We start from the raw sequence: 24,775 nt of genomic DNA on the forward strand, positions 1-24,775 counted from the left end.
TCTAAACTCTAAATTAAAATGGCAAGTCATAATCCTTAAATAATGATTCCTAGTTCCAGAAGCTTCCACAAGAGGAAATTTCCTCCAATTCCATCCTCCTAAAATCATTCAGAATATCCTATGTTTCAATCAAGTCCTCTCTCACTCAAGAGTCCAGAGTGTTTAATTGTCATATGCACTGGGAACAGAATAATGAAATTCTTACTTGATGCATCTGTAAAAGAAATTAATGCAACAAGACAACAAATAAATACACAATAAACAATAATACAATAATCAGGTATATTAGGTAACAGTGCAAGCCAAAATTCAAGGTGAAAGCTATCAACAGTCCATGATAATTTGTTGCTAAGACAGGGTAGTAGTTAGGGTTGTGCAGTGTGGTTCAGGAGCATGGTGGTTAATGGAAAGAAGCTTTTCTTGAACCTGGAGGTTCCCAGGTTCATGTACCTTCGTCCTGATGGTAGCAACAAGATGAGAATAAGAAGAAAGATGAGAATGGTGTGGGTCTTTGCTTTGGTTACCATCTTGAGGCAGGGCTTTGTGTACATCCCTTGGATGGTGGGGAGGTCAATATTAAGGACTGGACAATGTCCACCACATTCTGCAGCCTCATCTTTCTTGGAATTTTGAGTTACCAAACCTGCTGTGAAGCAACCAGTTAGTATGTTCTTTGCTGTACACCTTTTGAAGTTAAATAGAGTATTCGGTGACATGCTGAATCTTCTCAAACTTCTGAGGAATGTAAGGCACCAATGAGCTTGCTTTGTGATTGTATCAATGTGCTGGCCACAGGAGAAATGTTCAGAGATATGCATGCCCAGGAACCTGAAGCCGTTGACTCTCTCCACCACCATTCTGCTAATGAAGATGGGTTTATGGATCCTTGTTTTTCCCTTCCTGAAGTCAACAATCAGCTCTTTGGACTTGCTAACACTAGGAGCGAGATTGATTTTCTGATTCAATCAGATTATTGAATTTCTTCCTGTGCTCTGACTCATCGCTGTCAGTTATTCATCCAACAAAGATTGGGTTGTTGGAAAATTTAAAGATGATGTTAGAGCTATGTCTGGCTACAGCACCGTGGGTATCGAGAGAGTAGAGCAGGGAACAGAGCAGAGAGCCTTGAGGTACTTCTGTATAGCAGTCAGTGAGGAGGAAGTGGTGTCAATCCATACTGAGTGAGTATGAATGAGAAGTCAAGGATCCAATTGCACAGGGACAAGAGCAATCCAGTTCACTGAGCTTGACCATAAATTTGGAGGGGGTGATGGTGTTGAATACTAAGCTGTAGTTGATGAATAACAGTCTTGCTATCCAAGTGATAGACACAAAGTGCTGGAGCAACTCAGCGGGTCAGGCAGCATCTCTGGAGAAAAGGAAAAGGAGACGCTTCAGGCTGGAATCCTTCTTCACAAAGTCTGAACCGCTGAATTGCTCCAGCACTTTGTGTCTGTCTTCGGTATAAAGCAGCATCTGCAGTTCCTTTCTACACACTTGCTATTCAAGTGGTCCAGTGCAGAGTGGAGAGCCAGCAAGTTCACATCCCTTGTCAATCTGTTGTGGAGGCAGACAAAATGAAGTGGATGCAGGTCCTTATTAAGGCAAGAGCTGATATGTGTCTTAACCAACCTCTCAAAGCACATCATTGCAATGGACTTGAGTGTTACCGGTCAGTAGATGTTGAGGCATGTCACCTTCCTCTCCTTGGATCATTGATGTCATTTAAAAGCAGGAAAGAACCTCTGACTGTCATGGTTAGAGATTGAAGATGTCCTCGAAAACTCCAGGCAGTAGTTCAGCACAGATTTTAAGAATACGACCAGGATGCCATCAAAGCTGGAAGATTTCCAAGGGTTTACCTTTAAGAAGGATCTTCAAATGTTGGACTCAGGCACTGACATCTCACTGTCTTCAGACTGTGAGGCATGTGAAGATACATCACTCTTCTCTCCTTACAAAGTGAGCAAAGAAAGAATTGAGCTCATCTGGGAGAGATGAGCTGTCGCTTGAGCTACTTGGTTTCATCTAATAGGAAGTAATGGCATGCAAGCCCCACCACAGATGTCAAACTTCTCTCTGATCCCCCAGATTAGGCCAAAAGTGTATCTTCGCTATGACCTTGATTTGCCAGATTTGATGCCCAATGTCTGGTCTTCATGAACTGCCTAGTTAATCCAAGGCTTCTGGAAGGAGAACACTCGGATGGTCTTGGTTCTTTGAAAATGCCGTGGATAAAATTTAGCCTGTCAACGTCAGTGGATGACACACCTATTCCAGGTGTTATTTTAGTTAACCTTCTCTGAACTACATTAACATTCTTCATTAAATGAGGAGACCAATACTATACACAGTGCTGTCCTCTAGATGTGGTCTTGACAATTATATCTCTCCCCCATCTGATTCGTCTGCCAATTAACCCCTAACCTGGATCTACCTTTCAACTCCGAGCCCTTGCTGCCCCCTCTAGCTCCCAGCTATCTCTCCTTCACTCTATGAGGTTGAAGAGTCCCAACACCTAATCGCTGTCTGTCCATGTAGAGGTTTGCAGACAATTGTTGAATTGAGTTTGTTAGAAACTGCTAACTCCTTTAAAACAACAGTCTGTGAACGGATGTAACTTAAGCTCAGAGACAAAGAACAGCGTGTGAACTCAACATTAGAATTAATAAAAAGGTAGAACTGTGAACAACAACCCCATTATGAAGATAATGAGGCAATGACATCTGGCACCATGGGATCTGAAACAATAGAAAGGATGGGACACAACACATGTGATTGGTTTTGGGCCAGTGAGAAGCGGCAGATAAATTGATAGCATATTTATTTTGTATAGATAGGAAAGCCTGTGCATTAAAGTCTTGCAAATTATTAGGTTTGTCTTGGTGGATTTTTGGTTTGTCCTGGTGGATTCATCTCCTTTTTCTTGGATAGGTATCAACTGTAAGGGGGAACTGTAACTGTTGGGGCGGCACAGTGGCGCAGCGGTGCTACGTTACAGTGCAGGAGATCCGGGTTCAATCCGGGTCTGTATGAAGTTTGTACGTTCTCCTTGTGACTGCATGGGTTTTCCCTGGGTGCTTCGGTTTCCTCCCACACTCCAAAGCTGTACAGGTTTGTAGGTTAATCCCTAGTGTGTAGGTTAGTGCTAGGGTATGGGGTGATTGATGGTCAGTGTGGACTCGGAGGGCCGAAGGCCCTGTATCGAGGTTGTATCTGTAAAGTCTAAAGCTGGTACTGAGCAAATTGTTGGAACGGCAAACTGATATGTCTCCATGTCCTACTGATTCTATGACCAACAATCTTAAAATAATAAGTGGCTGCTTGGTCTGAATGCACAACAGATTGCTTATACAGGAATCCTGAGCAAACAATAATCTGCTGAAGCAACTCAGCTAGTCAGGCAACATCTGTGGAATGAAATTGATTGTGGAACAAAATATGTGGAGCATATTTAATTATGCTTGGAATCCAGTGGTAGGTTTCAAGGCTTTTTCTTCACAGCTTACACTTTACACTTTGGACTGTAGAGATACAATGTGCAACCAGACTCTTCGGCCCACCGAGTATGCACCGACCAGTGATTACCGCATACATTAGTATTATCCTACACACTAGGGAGAATTTACAATTTACAGAATCCAATTAACCTACAAACCTGCACATCTTTGGAGAGTGGGAGGAAACCGGAGCAGCTGGAGAAACCCCACGTGGTCACAGGAAGAACGCACAAACTCCCTACAGACAGCACCCGTAGTCAGGATCGAACACGTGTCTCTGGCACTGTCAGGCAACAACGCTACCGCTGCGCCACTATGCCACAAATTTCTTGGTGATTTAAAATTAACTGAGTTTCTCCCTCGCTTCTGATTTAGAGCCAATTTTGAGTTGTTCCTTGTGTTTTTTGCTATGGCTTGGTTTTCCATGACAAATTCTCCATATTCATATTTGAGACACCAAGACCTCGTCATTTCTTTTAAAAATATCCATAGAAGCTCTTGGACAAATCAAATGGTTTGATGCTTTTCCCTTTTATAACCTATTGTACTTCAATTACATTTCTATTTCAACCAGAATGATAAGAAATCTTCTTAACATTCTCATCATAAAAGAACTTCAATTTCTCATTTCTTCTGCAAATGAGCTTCTTATTTATTTTACTTTGTAGAAGACCGTGATAGTTTCCTAATGGTAATTTCTAGTGCCTGAAATCAGGTAAAATATTCTAACTGCACCGACACACCATTTAGCAATGGGGTAAATCATACTTAGGTCTTGAAAACACCTCACCTCCAACCCCACTCCTCACATAATCCCCGCAGCCGTCATTAACCTTTTGAACTCCCATGGGGCTAATCAAACTGGTGGCCTTTCTACCACAGTTCCTGCTGTCAAAGACATTTAAAAAGATATAGTTGTAAATGATTTTGAAGAACAATAGCTTAATAATTTTTATTTAAAACATATTTAACTGATGCAAGTTAATTAGCCAAGCTAAGGAAACCAGATACAAAAGATATCCTTCCCTTCATCTCAGCAAGACTAAGCTCTGTCCTGGATGCAGCACAGAGTCTAAAAGCAGAGCACGTCAGATGTGTCAACATCAATAGTATTCTGTACTTCTGTGTTGCAAAGTATATAAAAGTGTTATAAATAGAAGCTCTCTGTGCCTCCTCCTCCACTCAAATAAGACCATGAATGTTACCTCAATGCCACTTTTCTGAGTGGAATGCATCCTTAATGAGGATGGTGAAATAGTTATTTAAGAATATTTGTTTTACTTGTATTATGGTGGTAGGTTTGTTTGCATTGTTTAGTATCGTACATATTATTGTAATAATTGAATAAATCTATTTTTGGGTTTTTTAAAAACACCACTTTCCTGTATCAATCTTATACCTTTGATTCTCTTAATATCTATCCTGTCTTGAATAGACTCAGCAACTCAGTCTCATGGGTAGTGAATTCCTATAATTTGTTACTGTGTGGATCAAGACATTTCTTCTCATGGTTCTGGACAGTCGACATCTTATTTTGAGAATGAATCCTTATTTCTTAACATTCCAAACGAGAAACGTCATCACTACATCTATCCTGTAAAGCCCTGTATAGTTATGTATCCATTGATGTGGTAATTTTTCCATTTGTTTAAACTTTAGAGAACATAGCTCCAATCTGCTTACTTTCTCCCCGTAAAGCAATCACCTCATCCCAGGAATCATTTTGGTGAACATTTCTTGCACTCTCTCTGAAACATTTTGTCTTGGGAAAGAGATTCCAAATGCGGTATTCCAGCTGTAATATTTCTATATCAATGCAGACACCTTTATACTTGTTTTCAAACCTTCTTGCAATAAAAGCCAAAGTAGGGTTTAGCTAAAGTAGCTACTGTGCCTATATGTTAAATTTCGACGATTCATGCACAATGTCACCCGCATCCTTCTGAAACCAAGTCTGCGATCATCCCATACGTTAACACTATCCTACACTAGGGCGAGTTTATAATTTTCACCGAAGCTAATGAACCTACAAACCTGTATGTCTTTGGAGTGTGGGAGGAAACTGGAGCATCTTGAGAAAACCCACAAGGTCATAGCAAGAACGTATAAACTCCGTACAGAGAGCACCCGTAGTCAGGATCGAACCCGGGTCTCTGGCTCTATAAGGCAGCAACTCTACCGCTGTGCCACTGTGCCACCCTGAACAGCACTGACCCCTGTCAAAGCATTCCAACACTAGAAGCATGTCAAGATAGACTGAACAGCTAAGGATGTACTGGTGGTGATTTTGGAGCCAGACCCAGGCCATTATCTAATTGCTATTCACAGTACCACTATTTATAATATCTGCAATTTTCATTTTCACACAACTTTCTAAATATCCATCCACCTTGAGATTTTTGATTTCTGCCATTTTCCAGCTAAAATTATATCCTTGTGCCTTTCTATGAATGTGTGCGTGAATGTTAGTAAGTGCACAATAATTGAAGAATTGGCCTCAATGAGGCAGAAGGGTTACACCAGATGGGATTTGGTAGAAGCTATATACGACTAGTCATTACTTTTTTATTTCTGCATCCCAACCATCCCGAGAATCCAATTTCCTTCTTGATTATTATTTTTGTTAAACAAAACAGCAGTTTTAATTTGTTATGTAAATTAGTAATGTTGAAATGATATTCAAATCCGAAATACATGAACTTACATTGTTCAAAGATGATCTGCCATAAGTCTGCTCACTTGTTCAATAAGTTAATGTCCTTTTGTAACATTTTGTTCCTATTTAAACAATTTACCATCCATGGAAAATACCATGGGTTAAATTATGTCCTTGCCAGATACAACAGCCCGACAGCATACTATGTGCTGAATTAACTCAGCGGGTCAGGCAACAGTCTGAAGAGGGGTCTCAACCTGAAACGTCTCTTATTGATGTTCTCCAGATACGCTGCCTGACCCACTGAGTTACTCCAGCACTTTGTGTCCTTTTTTGCAAAGCAGCATCTGCAGTTTCTTGTTTTTGCAACAGCACAACACATGGGGCTATCAAAAAGTCCGTTTATTTGACATCAAGTAGATAAAAACTCTTCTTTTGCCACATCATAAACAATGGCCAAACCCATAGCAGAGATACCTACAATTGCATTCATTTTTAAATGATCTCTCGGACAAAATCTTCATTACTCCCTTTTAGCAGTCTATACAAACAACATCAATAGAAATTGTCTTCATCGCCTTGTTGGTGACCACCTCAGAACTTTAAACTCAAATAGACTTGTCCCATAATTCCACGTTGTACTGTAGGCTTGGCCATTGGTTGCAATATGAAAAAAGGAGAGTTTTCAACAAGTGGAAGGCAATGGAAGCAGCCCAATGTGTTATGCTGTAGTATCGCGTGTGTACTTCTAACCATGCTTTTTCTCAACTGAAGGCAACTTGTATAAGCAACAGCAAGATGTTACAAAAGTCATCTACAGTGCATTCAGAAAGTATTCAGACCTCTTCACTTTTTCCACATTTTGTGACCTGGGATGGGAGAGAGGAGGATGATGGCAAAGCTAACATCGCTGCTGGACAACGGAACAACTCCCACCCCATGCAGGACACTGTCACTGCACTGAGTAGCTCCTTCAGTGACAGACTCCTTCACCCCAAGTGTGTGAAGGAGAGATATCGGAGGTCCTTCCTTCCCGCTGCTGTGAGACTGCACAACCAGCGCTGCTCCCAGTAGACCAGTCAACACACCAGTCAACAGTAACAGTAAAGAAAAACATAGTAAATGAAGACAATTATCCTTATCTTTATTTTTATTTATAATGAATGTCCCTTGCCATCCACTTTGCTGCTGTAACTGCAAATTTCCCCGATGTGGGACAAATAAAGGAATATATTAGACAATAGGTGTAGGAGTAGGCCATTCGGCCCTTCGAGCCAGCACCACCATTCAATGTGATCATGGCTGATATTATTATTAGATGGATACAAAGTACTAATAAGCGCAGCGGTAGAGTTGCTGCCTTACAGCACCAGAGACCCGGGTTCGATCCTGACTATGGGTGCTCTCTGTTCTCCCTGTGACCGTTTGGGTTGTCTCTGGGTGCTCTCACACTCCAAAGATGTACAGGATTGTAGATTAATTGGCTTTGATAGTAAATTGTCCCTAGAGTGTAAGATAGTGCAAGTGCACGGTTTGATCGCTGGTTTGCACGGGCTCGGTGGGCCGAAGGGCCTGTTTCTGTGCTGTATCTCTAAACTAAACTAAACTACTAAGTTTAAAAACTTTACTATTTTCTAATTGTCCACTATACATTTGCCAAATGGTGCTGTGAAAGTTCAAATAAAGGAAACAGTTCTGAAGGATCCAAAGCGGGCATTTTGAGTTTAGCTAACTCCCAATTCCTCCGTCTACACCGCATCTGCGCCCGGGATGAGGTGTTTCACACTAGGGCGTCAGAGATGTCCTCATTCTTCAGGAAACGGGGCTTCCCCTCCTCCATTATAGATGAGGCTCTCACTAGGGTCTCTTCTACATCCCGCTGCTCCGCTCTTGCTCCCCCTCTCCACACTCACAACAAGGACGGAATCCCCCTCGTTCTCACCTTCCACCCCACCAGCCAGTGGATCCAACAAATCATCCGCCAACATTTCCGTCACCTACAACGGGACCCCACCACTGGCCATATCTTCCCATTCCCTCCCCTCTCTGCGTTCCGCAGAGACCGTTCCCTCCGTAACTCCCTGATCCACTCGTCCCTTCCTACCCAAACCACCCCATCCCCGGGCACTTGCCCCTGCAACCGCACGAGATGCAACACCTGTCCCTTTACCTCCCCCCTCAACTCCATCCAAGGACCCAAACCGTCTTTCCAGGTGAGACAAAGGTTCACCTGCACCTCCTCCAACCTCATCTATTGCATCCGCTGCACTAGATGTCAACTTATTTACATCAGCGAAACCAAGCGCAGGCTCGGCGATCGCTTCGCTCAACACCTGCGCTCGGTCCGCATTGACCAAACTGATCTCCCGGTGGCCGAGCACTTCAACTCCCCCTCCCATTCCCAGTCTGACCTTTCTGTCATGGGCCTCCTCCAGTGCCATAGCGAGGCCCACTGGAAATTGGAGGAACAGCACCTCATATTTTGCCTGGGCAGCTTGCAGCCCAGTGGTATGAACATCGACTTCTCCAACTTTAGATAGTTCCTCTGTCCCTCTCTTCCCCTCCCAGATCTCCCTCTATCTTCCTGTCTCCACCTATATCCTTCCTTTGTCCCGCCCCCCCTGACATCAGTCTGAAGAAGGGTCTCGACCCGAAACGTCACCCATTCCTTCTCTCCCGAGATGCTGCCTGACCTGCTGAGTTACTCCAGCATTTTGTGAATAAATCGATTTGTACCAGCATCTGCAGTTATTTTCTTATAGATTTGTAGGTTAATTGGTTTCAGTGAAATTTTAAATTGTCCCTAGTGAGTCAGATAGTGCTCGTGTATGGGGATTGCTGGTCGATGCGGGCTCAGTGGGCCGAAGGGGCTGTTTCCACGCTGCATCTCTAAAACTTTTGTGAATAAATTTGTGAATAAATACCTTTGAGTTTAGCTTAGATTTGAACAAGACAGCAAATGGTGGAAGTTCATCCTCAGGCTGGTGAATTAAAAGCATAATATACTAGCATATGCATGTGATTTCAATGGAACTGAATTTTAGAAGCCTGGTAAATATATTACTTGCTTGAATGCAAATTACCTGATTCAAGTGGAAAAGATGAATGAAATGGAGTCTGGGCAGTGGCTCAAAAATTGAATATTTGGTGAAGTATCATTTTTATACATGTTGAGCTGGTGAAATTTATGACTCATCATAACATTGAGCAAATAGTCTGACAATGTGATCAGCAACTAGCTGAATGATGGAGACAGAACTCTCCCCAACACTAGGAATTGCAAATCTTCTGAAGGGAGGAAGCTACCCAGAGAAGAACAAATGAGGTTAAGCTTAGTTTGTGCAACAGACTAAAGGAAATTTGCAGTTACATTAAAATGATCTGTATCAAACACATTTCAAACAGATTCTAACATTAATTGCAATCAGTTTCCTAAATCGAGACCTATGGTTGATCATATTTGAACACTGCAACGTAATATGATTTCCCACTGCGACATTCTAATTCATTCCATCAAAGCATGACAGTTTATGCATATGTTTTTAAAAAGTGAGCCCTCTTTAATTATGCCAGCTTCAAGTTTGTTATTAAAAGAAATTCTTCAATGGCAAATAATGTCATCCTCACAGAAACCTTAAAAATTAAATTAAAATGTCATTTCCTGCCAGATGGATACTTTCCACAGTTTGCATATACATAAATTATTAACATCACTTACCATAATGCTGCAGGATTTCGGCACAGTGATGGATGACGGAAATGATGCTACATTTTTGCTCCTGGATTGTGATCCAGCAATTGCTTTGGGGTTAAAAAATTGCTCTAGATACGAATTCAGAACCCGCAGATCGAATATGTTATCAATGCGTCCACCGTAGATGGCATTTTTCAACAGGCCACGAACAAACTCCCATTGAACATCCTTTGTGTCTGAGGGCATTAAAAAAAAATCTGCTTATTAAAAATTAACCATGTTTTTCTCTCTCTCTGCCTGACCTGCAGAATATTTCAAGCCCTTCCTACTTTTTAGTTGATGTTTAGACTCTGCACAATAATATCATATTATTAACAATAAAGCTAAGATTTCAACATTGCCTAAAAATTGGATGACATGACATTGGGGCATCAATTTGTACTTCCTCCCAATTCTATTGCCATTCCTGCAACATGTAACTTTATCCTGTTATTTTCAGCAGCAGCATGGGATACGTACAGGCAAGGGTATAATGTGTTGCTTTGATGATTGGTCTCCAATTCGCCCATCAGGCTTCACTGCAATTTCATGTTAATGTTTACACTGGGAATACTAGTGAGATTCCAGTCACACCATCTTCTCAGCAAATGAATCAGTGGACAAAAACTGACCAGAGAGGTAGGCTTTTATTTTTTTCCCTCTTTCATGGGCTAAGAGTAGCAGCACTGCATTTGCAGCCCTCACAAACAAGTGGTGCTATACTCTTGCACCAGCCTCCCTACTCCTTTCCTCAGATCAGTTTAGTTTATTGTCACGCGTACCGAGGTACAGTGAAAAGCTTTTGTGTGCGCTAACCAGTGAGTGGAAAGACAATAATGCACTGCTGAACCCACTTCATGACAACATCAATTCAATAACATATAATCTGCTCTTTGACAGTGTACTGCCCCACTTACCAGGTAGGGCTTTCCATAGAGATTAGATGGATAGTTCACTAGAGGTTTACAGAATAGAGTTGGAAATATCCTACTGGTCTTACTTTGCAAAATGATACAGCATTGTGGCACTGCTGGTAGAGCTGCAGCATCACAGCTCCAGCATCCCTGGTTTAATACTGACTTCTGGGGCTAGCTGGTTTGCACATACTCTATGCGACCACTTCCAGGTGCTCTGGTTTCATCTCATATCCCCAGATGTGTGGGTTGCTTTTTTTAAGAGATCCAGCATGGAAACAGGCCCTTCAGGTCATTGAGTCCACGCCGACCATTGATCACTCAATCACGTTAGTTCTATGTTATCCCACATTCTCATCCACTCTTTACACACTAGGGGCAATTTACAGTGGCCAGTTGACCTACAGACCTGCAAATCTTTGTGATGTGGGAGGAAACCAGAAAGTGACAGCACCTGAGATCAGGATTGAACACGGGTCCCTGGTGTAATGAGGCAGCAGCTCTACCAGCTGTAGCATTGAGATTCCCATTGTGTCTCCTGTTAGTTTAATTGGCCACTGTAATTTGCCAATTGTTCCCAGTGTCTGGGGAGTGCTGAAATCTGCAGGGAAAATAAGGGAGTGGATAGGGAGGATAAAATGGGAGTTAGTGCACATGGGTGTTTGATGTTTCTGGGTGAAGTTGGTGGAATAAAGACATTTGTTTCCATACTTTATGACTTTATAAACCAATGATCAGTCTGATCCAATCAGAGTTAAAATCTGAGACTGATAATATTTGGAATATGTCTCTCTCCTAGTAGAAAATAAAATTTATGGTCCTGGAGTCCTTGACTGTTCCTGAATGTCAACATTTATGCAAACAACAATACATATGTACGTTACAATATAGTTGTGGCAATTATTTCTGCAGCAAGCTAGTACAATTATCAACCACCCCCTAGATTAACCATGCATAGCCGGCCATGAATAAGTGTGTTGTTAGCAGATGGTCACTGCAAATGTTCGTTAATTTACTTTGGATGCACAGTTTAATTTAAATTATCAGCAGAAAAAATAAACAAATAATAAGAAATAGTATCTTATAACAAACCTGAGAATTTACTACTAATATTCAGGATGTTTTAAAATTGCAAACATTTCAGACTTCTTTTGGGTTGTGTTCATTACTAACTCTGCAATTACAGCTGTATTTATTGATAGCCATGGAGTTGTCATTCTACTCCTTACCTATTTAAATTTAGTTTTGTTTAGAAATACAGTGGGAAACAAGCCCTTCGGTCCACCCAGTCCGCGCTGACCAGTGATCACATTAGTTCTATCCCACACACTAGGGACAATTTACAGAAGCCAATTAACTACCAACCTTTGGAATGTGGGAGGCAACCAGAGCACCTGGAGAAAACCCATGCAGTCAGAGAGAACGTACAAACTCCATATAGATAGCTCCAGTAGTCAGAACCGAACCTGGGTCTCTGGCGCTGGAAGGCAGCAACTCAACCGCTGCACTACTGTGCTGCCCACAGCCTAAATGCCTGCCCAACTCTCTCTTAAACAAAGTCATTGTATCCCATTTCACCTCTTCCTCTGGCAACAAATTCCAGCCACCAACCACTCATTCTGTAGAAAACTTCCCCCTCAAAACCCCTTTGAAACTCCTTCCTCTCACCTATACCTGATAAGTTTATAAAGGAGCAGGAACAATAAAGAAAGGTGCTGAGAGCAAATGGAAAACAGCAGCACACCCCAGTGAAACAAATTAGATTGCAAAATGCTAAGTAGATGCGGAAGTAGAAGTAGATAGTGACACCAGTTAACATCTCGAGTCAGTGGCCCTTCCTCAGAACTTTCGCCAATTTCTTCAAGCGGTTTTTGTTTTTCTTGAAAACTAATTTTAAATTGCAGACAACACGATTATTCGACTAGGCAGCAGGTTTTTTCTTTAAATCTCCAGTCTGATTGTGTCATCAAAGACCCAATGCCGTATTACCCTCATCTGTGACACACAAATGAGAAGCACTGACCTCCCATAAGATGAACTGACAGTCATGTTTTTGGATGATTGAACAATTCCTTGCATGCATGCGTGTTTATCTGTGTGTCACAAGGAAACCTGTAATCTTACCCACAAGTTTTGGTATGCTCCTATCCAGCTGCTTGGGTGATATGACTTTTAAGATAATAATTGTTTACATGGATGTTATTATACATTATTTTTTACTTTATCTATTTTTATTATTATACTTTATACTTTATCTATTTTACCACACTAACTTTCTGCATACGCTACTCATCAACATCTGAACTAAACCCTAAACGAAATTAACTATTCTTTGTTAGTTGGCCATTAGGTAATGGTTAACAATATCAGGTATTATGATTCACGAGAATCTGGCTTACCTTCAAAAAGTCTATCAATTATTTCAAATCCAGCTCGGAGATCCGACAAAGAAAATTCATAAAATTTGGTCCAACCCTTAAATAGGAAGATAAGCAAATACAAATCAAAAAATTGTTCTGATATTTAAAAAACATCCATCGGTTTGCCAGAACAAACTGTATGACTTATGTGTAGAAAGGAACTGCAGATGCCAGTTTACACCGAAGATAGACACAAAATACTGGAGTAACACAGGCAGCATCTCTGGAGAGAAGTCTGAAGAAGGGTCTCAACCTAAAATATCACTTATTCCTTCTCTTCAGAGATGCTGCCTGTCCCGCTGATTTACCCAATCATTTTGTGTCAAATTATGACTTATTTGAGTACTGTATAAAACATGAATTTAGTAAAGTAGACAGAAGATACCATTTAAAAAAATACGGAAGCTATTTAATTGTTTAAAAGCCAAACAGAAATAATAGTACTACCTTCTTGTCAGTGTTCCTGTCAACATATATTATCAATTTAATAATTACCATAAGATGCGAAAAAGTATCAAGTAGTGATATTTTTTTTACAGAAGCACAATCTGTAAAATCGGTTTCAAAGGTCTTTTATTGTCATGTGTACCAATTAAGGTGCAGTGATATTCGAATTACCATTGTTCTGTTTCAAAAAATGCATTTCTGTTTTTTCATACTTTCCCTGTGCATGTTTTTACACTTGTATAGTCTAGCAATGACAACATGCTGCTTTATTTTAGTGCTATATGATTAAAACTTGCTCAAAAATCTATCCTTTTCTTTAAGGTTTTGGTTCTCTTCTGTTATTGCTCATTAAGTAATTAACCTGCCTAAAATCTCATGTAAAAAGCTATGACTCTTAAAAACTGCAATGGAATCCTCTCATCCTCTAACTCTAATATAAGGGCAGCACGGTGGCACAGCGGTAGAGTTGCTGCTTTACAGTGCCAGAGACACGGGTTCGACCATGACTACGGGTGCTGTCTGTATGGAGTTTGTACCATCTCCCTGTGATCGCTTGGGTTTTCTCCGGGTGCTCCGGTTTCTTCCCACATTCCAAAGGTTAATTGGCTTAGTATAAATGTAAATGATAGTGTGCGTTACATAGTGTTAATGTACGGGAATCACTGGTCGGCGCGGACTAGGTGGGCCAAGGTCCTGTTTCTGCACTGTATCTCTGTGTCTCTAAAGAACTAAATTAAACACTTCAAAATATTGGAAAATGAACTTAAATATGATAAAAACTACATATTTACTTTAAACCATTTACAGCTGTATCCCATGTTAAAGGTGATTAAAATTTAAACACCTATAAATATTTGCTTGAAACTAAATAGCATACTTGAGGAATGTAGTTTCTCCTCTCCTGACAAACAGCATGGAACCAGGCCAAACTGAAGAGTGACTGTGCTCGTTCTAGTACACCTTTCCTAGCGATTTGCTCTGATGTCCAGGACTCGTATGTCCTCATCAGGTTCTTCTTCAAACCTGGTGGTGCCTGTTGGATGAAAGAAAAAGCACTGAGCACATATAAAGAATAGAATCTTAAAAAGGCAACCAAGATACTGCTTCATAATTATACATCTTCCAAGAGGGGTGCATGTTTGCAGAGGCCACAGAGAATATTCACCGGGATGTTGCCTGAGATGGAGCACTTCAGTTATTAAAGGATAGGTTGGATTTTTTTTATTGAAGTGCTGAAGGCTGAATGTGTATCTAATTTAAGGTATATAACATTGTGAGGGAAGAAAATAGTAAGAAATTTTCCCTCGTATCAGGCGTGGATAAAACAACAATGCACAGGTTTAAGGTTGGGGATGGGAGGTTATGGTAGGGATAAGGGAACAGAGGAAGAGTTTTTTCACTCAGAGAATGTTCATCCTCCCTGTGACTGCGTGGGTTTTCTCCAGGTGCACCAATTTCCAAAGACGTGCAGGTTTGTAGGTTAATTGACTTCTGTAAATTTCCCCTAGTGTGTTAGATGCGAAACTAGAAAAACATAGAACTAGTGTACGGGTGATCGTTGGTCAGCATGGACACGTGGGCCGAAGGGCCAGTTTCCACACTGTATCTCTAAATTAAACATATTATTATCATCCAGATAAGATGGAGAACAAGTAAGATCCTTATATTTGTCCAAACAAGCTTGGCATTCAATATTACTCTTTCACATCAATCAGTTACTGATCACATACCTCATATGTTATTTTCAGACTAGACTGAAGTAATATTGGAGTAAACTTTGGATGACTTTCAGCAGTAAGCCAAAGACGGAAATTTGTATGAGGTTCAAGTCTATTCAAGTCCTAAAGAAAAGTGTAAGTTAGCTTTCTGAAAAATTGCAATCTTTATTCTTGATTTACACATAACATGAATTTTGCAATGCAATACCACAGAACAGAAAGCTAGCAATTTCACAATAACATTTATAAGTCATACAATTATTTATTTTAAAAAGATTTCTTAAGAAGGAAGAGGTCCTCAGAGATTGTCAGTTTACTACTCAACTGACTAACATTAGGCTTCTGCAAAGAAATTCTTCCTGGAAAACATCAACTTTTCACAAGTTCTGCCCAGTGATACCACTGACCATGTATTCTTTGTGAAAGATTTACCCCATGCGAGCACTAAAGAAAATATAGTCATAACCTCAGACTTGGTTTATCAAGTCAAGGCGGCACGGTAGCGCAGCGGTAGAGTTGCTGCTTTACAGCGAATGCAGCGCCGGAGACTCAGGTTCGATCCTGACTACGGGTGCTGCACTGTAAGGAGTTTGTACGTTCTCCCCGTGACCTGCGTGGGTTTTCTCCGAGATCTTCGGTTTCCTCCCACACTCCAAAGACGTACAGGTATGTAGGTTAATTGGCTGGGTAAATGTAAAAAAAAAAAAAAAAAATTTAAATTGTCCCTAGTGGGTGTAGGATAGTGTTAATGTGCGGGGATCACTGGGCGGCACGGACTTGGAGGGCCGAAAAGGCCTGTTTCCGGCTGTATATATATGATATGATATGATATGATAATAGGAAAATCTAATGATTTATTTAAATGGCTGTGTCTGACCTTTGCCTACTAGACAGCAAATAAAATCTGCCCTACTCCAAAGAAGGCCAAAAGCATCTCTAAGATCCAGTATAATGCAAACATATTGGTTAAGAATCACATTGACATATTTTAATTAAAATAATGAAATAATGCATTCAAATGTTTAACCTTTGAATAAATAATATTCTCTAAATTAAGAAATACATTGTTGAGTTCTTTGATTTAAAATCTATAATAAACTTTAATATATATTTCAATTATATGACAATTATTGGTAGCATTTTATCAAATAAAGGACATCCACTGAACACCATTAAACAACTAAATCCTTTGAACGTCTTTGTTGGTTGTGAAATTGGGTTAATGTAGACCTCTTATTCCAGGATTTAACTATGAAGTAAGTCTATACCAAAAATTGGGCCCCATGTACAATTGACCAATTTCAACTATTAGCCATCTGTTTATCATTTGAGAATAGTTGGATAGCAATTTAAAATCAGCTAAGCATTTCAGACATACAAGATTTATTTCATGTTGTTTTCAAATGGATTTAAAATCAAACAGTTGAACTAATTGCATCAATAATGTATTTCTAGCTTAGCGAAAGTACCGATGTATGAAATCTGCAGTTCTAGTTAGAGTGGGTTTTGTTTTCAGTGTCTTCCACTTGCTTGATAAAACTTCCTATAAGCTTCAGTCTATCAAATACCTGGCGACGAACAAGGAATCAAATAATGACTTACAATGGTTCTGATCTCAAATAAGCTTAACATTCAGAGAGTAAAATCATTTCTGATCCATGTCAGCAATGTCATAACAACCTGAAGCGTGCATTGCTATAAATGTGGTAATCACTAATGCACCAAAGCTTTTGAAGCTAATAACTCAAATATATGTAGACTTTTCATGCAGTTATCTCTTTTTCATTCAAAATTATGCAAAACAATGCAGTTTGAGATAACCTTCTTTGACAAAGCTGACTAGCTTACATTTGTAATATTCAAGGAAAAACTTGAAGTAGCACTATCACATAATTTAAATGCAGCCTTGATTTGGAACAATTGCCCATATGATCCTTGAAGCAGGCAGAACACATAAAACGTCCAATACAATTTCCCTGGATAGCTGTAATTTAAGAAAATAAAGACTTGGCATTGTATAGTGTCTTTCACAGCTTTCATTCATTCCCCTAGGACCTTTAGTCAATGACATGCTATTGAACCGCTACCGTCACTCTAATGTAGAAAACACGATCAACGATTTGTTCACAGCAGAGGCTAAGAGACACAGTGGAATAACACAAATCAAAGATGCCCCAAAGAACAAATCTGGAGGCATAATGTATTTCTGAAGATTGTAGCTAGTTACATGGATTGGATGGGGCAAGGCCATGAATGATTTGAAAACAAAGATGAGAACTTTGTCAAACTGCTTGAGATAATTGGCAAATTAGCATCCTGTTTCCAGATTGATCGCCCTAGCGATTTCATATCACCCTAAGGAGTTTCACGCCTACTCTCATTTTACACCATTCAACCTTTAAATATTCAGAATGCTTGGTTACAATTATTTCGTTTATTTGAAATATATAAATATTAATGTGTCTGTATTGCACATTAACCTTTGGTCTTGGTAATTTTTGTATATCATTAATGAAAAGAAAACCATAAATGAAGTGCTCAAATAAACAGAATCAACTGACCTATTTATACACTGCTTGCCGTTTTCTGTATTTTGGTGCTAATTAGACCTTATTAACTTTATTGGGATATATCTGATTAGGTGTTTCAAAACACTCTCTCCAGGGAGGCACAAACTTATAACTAGGTTCTACTTATTTGCGCAAGCAACAGCATTTTACAGCCATGAAACAAAGTTAGGAAGGATACAAGCAATAAATTTAAAATATCACAAGACAAAAAGTAACTCGGAGGGTCAGGCAGCATCTCTGGAGAACGTGGTTCGGTGATGTTTTGTTCTCCAGAGATGCTGCCTGGCCCGCTGAGTTACTCCAGCACTTTGTGTCTTCTTTATTAAACCAGTATCTGCAGTTCCTTGTTTCTAAATATAAAATATCCATTGATTATGTTATTTTCTCATGGTCAATCATAGTTTTTTTTACAGCTGGCAATAGTATTTAACAAGTAAAATATTTCTGTGTTAACAGGTTAAAATGTCAACAACAAAATGAACATGAACATGCAGCATTCTCAACCATAATAGGTCAAAACCTAAATAAAGTCTATTCAGGAAATTAAAATGTTTTGGGGCAAATTGAATAGCGCTTGAAAGCATGCTCAGGGTTTGGGATGCATGACTAATTTCCATCTATTTGGTCCAATAAAAACAGCATAACAGATTCATGGAGCCTGCTCAACATAATAATGCCAATGCACAGCCAACACTAACTGGCAGAGTGCCCAATTTTGTGAGTGGCTTGAACACTCTCTGCTGATAAAAGTGTTCTTGCATCCATTCATGTTATATGCAGAAGTCCAGCGCATGCATTCTGAAAATGACACTGACATAGGAGGTTAAATGATGAGACCATATGGGTGAGTGCGGGGTGCATGGTTTACCTTAACTGTACCAACAACCCTCAGACAGAAGATAGAGGGGAAAAGCAGGGAAGTTTGCTTTATAAAAGTAAGTAGAGCTTTATAAAACGTTGGTACATCTGTAACACTGTGTAGAGTTTTTGTTACCTCCATATGAAAAGGAAATAATTCCACTGGAGAGGGTGAAGTTGTCAGGGGAGTGTCTCAGTTATGGAGAGGGATGTCGGTTTATGGGCCGATCCAGTCAAAGGCGACAGAGGAAGACCCTGCAGGAGCCTGGGGCTTACCAGGATCGGGTGCCGCTCCAGTAGACCAAGCGCACGGGCAGACTGGACCTTTGACTTTGGAAATAGTGCCAGAACATGGCGGCGCCTGCATGTGTAAATATGCAAAAAGAATTTCACTGTGCAGTTGCGAATGTGACAAGTAAAGCCCCATTGAACCATTATGAGGAAGCGCTGGATTTTGTTTTCTTGGAGTAAAGGTGGCTGAAAGTGGATTGGTTGAGCTGTACACAATTATGAGGGCCATGGCTAGGGTAAACAATGCAAACCTTGCCCCATTGCAAAGGTGTCTGTAACCAAAGCGCACAGATTTAAGGTAAGGAGTAAGAGAATTAAGGGGCATAAAGGAGAAGTCTTTCTCCTTGAGGGTGTTTGGAGTTTGGAAAGCACTGCCTGAGAGGATGGTGGAGGTACAGACATTTTATAAGACCTTTAGACAAAGGAGCAGAATTAGGCCAGTTTCCCCATCGTCTACTCCACCACTATATTATGGCATAACACTTAATAAGTATCTCGACAAGCTCATGCATAACCAAGGCCAAAAAGGCAACAGACCAAGTGTTGAGAAATGGGATTGGTAAAGATGGATACCCAATGGTCAGCATGGACAAGGGGGGCCAAAGGGCTTGCTTTTGCGCTGTATGATTCCATGACAGAGAGATAACCTGTTAATGCAGGAGGTGGTGAATCCCTCACATATGACAAGAGGAGCTGGTCAGTTCCAGGAATCAAATTCCAGAAACCTGAATACCACGTTTGAAAAAGTTCCATGGCCTTATATCGATGACCCAGGTCAGTGAATGTCATGTTGTTCTGGACTCAGATGCTTAGGATTATCAATGAATAGGATATTTTTGGAATGGCTGCACAGCATGAGCAAAGTTGTCAGTGTATATTCCAACTGTAATGGACATGTTTGCAGCAGCTGTGGAGATGTTGAACATCCTGTAACCATCCTGGCCTTCGCTAAGGATTTGTATATTATGAATACCATTTTGAATCAAATTAATCTAATTTAGTCTTAGTTTTCTAGAATCTTAGCAAGCAGCCCATTTGGAAACAAGGTGTGAGCCATATCTGCTGTCAACAACATATGATGCCCTTGTACTCTTTTATTCATGAGCTCCAGAAAACTTGCACAACACAAATGCAGTTAACATCTCACATTTCATATCGTTTTGGTCATATCAAACATATAAAAATGCATAAAAAACCTCTCCACACGCAATTACAGTTAATGACTTGAAATAAGAAAAGTGTATGAGGTAGCAGGTTAATGTTGGCTTTAAAATCATCATCACTTTCTCTAATTTAAAATCTATCAGCTCTCAAAACCAGGGGTTAAACCTTCACCTGTTAAATTTACTACAATTCATTTATCAATCCTCCATATTAAGTTCAAATAATTCAATTGGAGTGGTCAAGTATGGCCATCCCTTGTGAAACATGTTGCTCTTTAAAAAATTTTAAAACATTATTAAGGTTATTAGGTATTCCCAACAGTATGGTAATTTTCTCAATGACGGATGATTAGGATTTGTACTTAAATATTATGGACAAAAAAAACAACGATATTTCAACATCTGTCCTTCTTCCTTCTCTCTAACCTCCATTCTGGGGACCCGGAGGCCCTTCCAGGTGAGAAAGCAGTTTACTTGCATATCCTCCAACGTTGTTTTTTGCATCTTGTGCTGTCAATGTGGCTAACTCTACCTTGGTGAGACCCAGAGTAGACTAGGCGACCATTCCACTAGTCCCACGTGGGGCCTACTGGAACACCTAATTGCTAGCCATCTTAGTTCACCTTCCCTTTCGCATAATGACTTTTCTATCCTCATCCTCCTCCACTGTCAGAATGAGTCCACACTCAACCTGGACACCTCATTCTCTTGGGTAGCCTATAACCCAATGGCATGAACATTGAATTCTCCAATTTCAGATAAACCCACCTCCTTCTTATCATTCCTATTTCCCTCTACCCCTGCATGCACACCTTTCTTTCCATTCCCCCTGTCCCCATCACCCAGGTCCTTTCCCCACCTCCATCCGCTCATCTCCCCCCCCCCTCCCCCCCACCCTACTCTGTCCTCTATTTTCATAAAAGGTACTTCTTCATGCCCTCATTCCCCACCCCACCCCACTATACCCTCCCACCCACTATCCTTCCCTGTGGTTCTAATTTTACTCCCCATCTTCCTTCCTCATTAGATTCCACATATGCATCCATTTGCAGTCTCTCGTGCCAACATTAATAGTCTTTCTTATCAGTTGAGAGTATCAGAGAAGAAGAAAGAAAAACTTTTCCATGCACACGAGGTTTTCTCTTTCATTTAATTATCCCTCATTCCCCTTCATCTTTCAACCTCCCCTCCTCCTCTGATCGTTCACATCTCATCTCCCTCTCCTCCTCTTTTTAAATTTTATTGTTTCAGTTCAATAATATCCCTGTCCTTTATCAAGGGTTTGCAATGACGGTGTGAATATAGTACCATTGATATGATCAATATTTTGAAATCAAACTGCAGCAAGGTTTAAACAGAGGTTTTCTATTTGTATTCCATTAAACTGATCAATCCAGGTGCAAATGTAATTGGCTGTTGTGAATGTTTCCAGTGCATCCAGTGTTGCACAACCTGGAGCTCAATGCTCTCAAGACAGTGGAACTAATTGTAGACTTTCAAAGAGATTCCCCCCCCCCCCCCCCCCCCCACTCACCATCAACAACACCAAAGTCACATCTGTGGAGCCATTTAAGTTCCTTGGAACCATCATCTCCAGGGACCTTAAATGGGGGGCCACCATCGACTCCACAGTCAAAAAGGCCCAACAGAGGATGTACTTCCTGCGGCAACTGAAGAAACACATCTGCCACAGGCAATGATGGTCCAATTCTATACTGCTATCATTGAGTCCGTCCTCACCTTCTCCATCATGGTCTGGTTTGGCTCAGCCACCAAGCACGACATCTGGAGGCTGCAACGGAACGTTCGCACAGCTGAGAAGGTTGTTGGCTGCAACCTTCCCCCCATTGACAAATTGTACACTGCAACGGCCAGGAAGCGAGCGGGCAAGATCATCTCTGACCCCTCTCATCCTGGCCACAAACGCTTTGAAGCACTTCCCTCTGAAAGGCGACTATGGACTGTCAAAGCAGCCACAGCCAGACATAAAAACAGCTTTTTTCCATGAGTGATAGTTCTACTTCAATAACCAAAGTCTGTAGTCTCTTTTTTGCTCTGGTTTATTTTCACCCACATGTTTAGACTGTAATGGTGTATCCTTATTATTTTGATGTGTTTATGCTTTATTCTTAATTGTTAACTGTATATTTGTGTGTTATTTGTGAGCGGAGCACCAAGGCACATTCCTTGTATATGCATACTTGGCCAATAAACATTCATTCATTCATTCAAGAAAACAAAAAAAACACTGGAAACACTCAACAGGTCAGGCAGCATCTGTGGCAAAGGGAACAGAGTTGATATTCTCAAATAAACTGAGCTTGTTGCCAAAAGAATGGAATTTACTTGGTCGGTAGCTCAAACCATCCTCATGTCAATGTTTTTGTCAGCTGATACAATGGTTAAATGATAATTGACTTTCCCCATTAGTAAAATATAACTGTCAAGCAAACCTACTTGCAACTGTAAACATGTATGAGAATGGTAGCAAGCAGAAAGAAGCTAGAAAAATCTCTGATGAAAGTTCATTAACCTGAATCATTAGCTTAGCCTCTCTCTCTAAGGATGTTGCCTGACTCGATGAGCATTTCTATCATTTTTGTTTTTATTTCAGATTTCCAGTAACTGTATTTTTCAGTTGGAAGACATTAAGAAAATGAATTTGCAATTATGTGCCTGTCCATAAGTTTATTAAAGGTAGACACTAAATGCTGGAGAAGGGTCTCAACCCGAAACATCACCCATTCCTTCTCTCCAGAGATGCTGCCTGTCCCGTTGAGTTACTCCAATGTTTTGTGTCTACCTTCGATTTAAACCAGCATGTGCAGTTCTTTCCTACACATAAGTTTATTAGCATTTGTCAACCATTTTATGCATTTTGACAGCCAATTTGATTGTTCAGCTGTTAACTGCATAATACTTTCGTTTCATAACATTTCCAAAATTTAAAGAAATATTTTACTGCGATTCATTACCAGTGGGTCAGAAATTTGTAGTTGAAGAAAATAATTAAACAAATGCCAGTTTAATTCCAGTGTAAGAATATTTGACATTCCAACTGTGATTGTTGCTTTGATCACGAGTTTTTTTTTGGATAATGCTTTGAAAAATGGCCATGAACAGTCAAATCCAAAGGAAATAACCTGCATGAAATTTATCTGGTGAATGTTTTAACAGAGTCGAGAAACGTAATACACAGACATTGGCAGAGCTTTAAAAGTATAAAATTCTAACTACGTCTCCACATGAGCTTGAAACAATGCTCTTTCTTACCTTTTCTAAAATTGGCAACCAAAGTATAACCAGATGCAAGTTCTTTAAACACAACCATTCCCCATTGCGTGCACATTCCTTTAGAGTTTGGATGGCTATATCAGCTTGACCCTGGCCCATTGCCACCTGCAGATGGTACAAACAAAATTGTTTGCCTCAACTAACACATTTGTAATGGTAAATATTTACTGATCATGAGTCACTGGTTAAACATAAAAAGAACCGAACATCTGTGGTATCACATATTAAAACTCAGCTGACACAATAAAGCTGATGTACTTAATACACAGCAATGAAACAATATTTCTGGTTTTAATTGAAGATTTATAATAGGCTCAATTTAGTTAAATCTTATTGTCAAATAATTTAGGCATTTTATATTTAATGCAAGTTTTAAATATTTGTAGTCCAAACTTTTACATCATCATGTCTGGCATTATTTGGGTTTCAACCCCAGCTTGTTAACATAAGTCTTTATCCAAGAATTTAACTAATTGTGCCTGTGCTTTTTCAAGATTGCGCTCCTTCAAATAAAATGACATTTCATTAAAAAAAGTTGAAAGCATGTGAGGCTAAATAGATTCTCTAACAAAAGATACCAAACAGATAGCTACGTAGTAACCAGCGAATTTATATTAAACATTTCTGAAACATTTTGAATTCCAAGAGTACAGGGAGTAGTAACACTGTGGCACAGCATTACAGGTTACTGTTAATCCAGTAACCTGAGTTTGATCTGACCTCCAATGCTGTCTGTTTGGACTTTTGTGTTCTCACTGTGACCATGTGGGTTTCAGCTAGGTGTTCTGGGTTCCTTCCACACTCCAAAGAGTTGCTGTTAGGCTAGTTGGTAATTGTAACTTACCCTTTAGTGTATTAAAGTAGCAATACAACTTTGTTTTACATGCAAAGGGAAATTGATGGGCTTGTAAAACCAAATACAGTAATATAAGGAAATGTGGAGATGGGCTATTGAACTGATGGGATTGTTGTGCTGATGGCCACTATGGACCTTTTGTAATGTAAATAAGTAAACACTGGAGATTAAAAAATTTAAACAACTAGCAGTGTAGTTGTGGACTCCCAGCAGATGGTCATCTGGTCATTGAATTCAATGTCCTGAGGACTGTAACATGCTTAGCCAGACGATGAGATCCGACTCATTGAGCTCTGTTGGAACAGTGTAAGAAGCTAAAGACAGAGAGGTAGTAAGAGAAGGGACGGAGAATTAA

The 24,775-nt window shown here is 40.1% G+C and overlaps 1 protein-coding gene across 2 annotated transcripts in view; it reads right to left on the reverse strand.

The window, feature by feature from the left end:
• dync2h1 (dynein cytoplasmic 2 heavy chain 1) overlaps positions 1 to 24,775 on the reverse strand; it is a 310,791-nt gene that overhangs the window by 79,371 nt on the left and 206,645 nt on the right. For both annotated transcript variants that reach the window (XM_078402527.1, XM_078402526.1), the window contains exons 78-82: positions 23,544 to 23,669; positions 15,401 to 15,511; positions 14,548 to 14,703; positions 13,203 to 13,278; positions 9,875 to 10,086 (exon numbers count right to left, since the gene is read on the reverse strand). In XM_078402527.1, the coding sequence (XP_078258653.1) occupies positions 9,875 to 10,086; positions 13,203 to 13,278; positions 14,548 to 14,703; positions 15,401 to 15,511; positions 23,544 to 23,669 (681 nt within the window). The remainder of the gene's footprint in view (positions 1 to 9,874; positions 10,087 to 13,202; positions 13,279 to 14,547; positions 14,704 to 15,400; positions 15,512 to 23,543; positions 23,670 to 24,775) is intronic.

Source organism: Rhinoraja longicauda, chromosome 7 (assembly GCF_053455715.1).
Source record: "Rhinoraja longicauda isolate Sanriku21f chromosome 7, sRhiLon1.1, whole genome shotgun sequence".
NCBI lineage: Eukaryota > Metazoa > Chordata > Chondrichthyes > Rajiformes > Arhynchobatidae > Rhinoraja > Rhinoraja longicauda.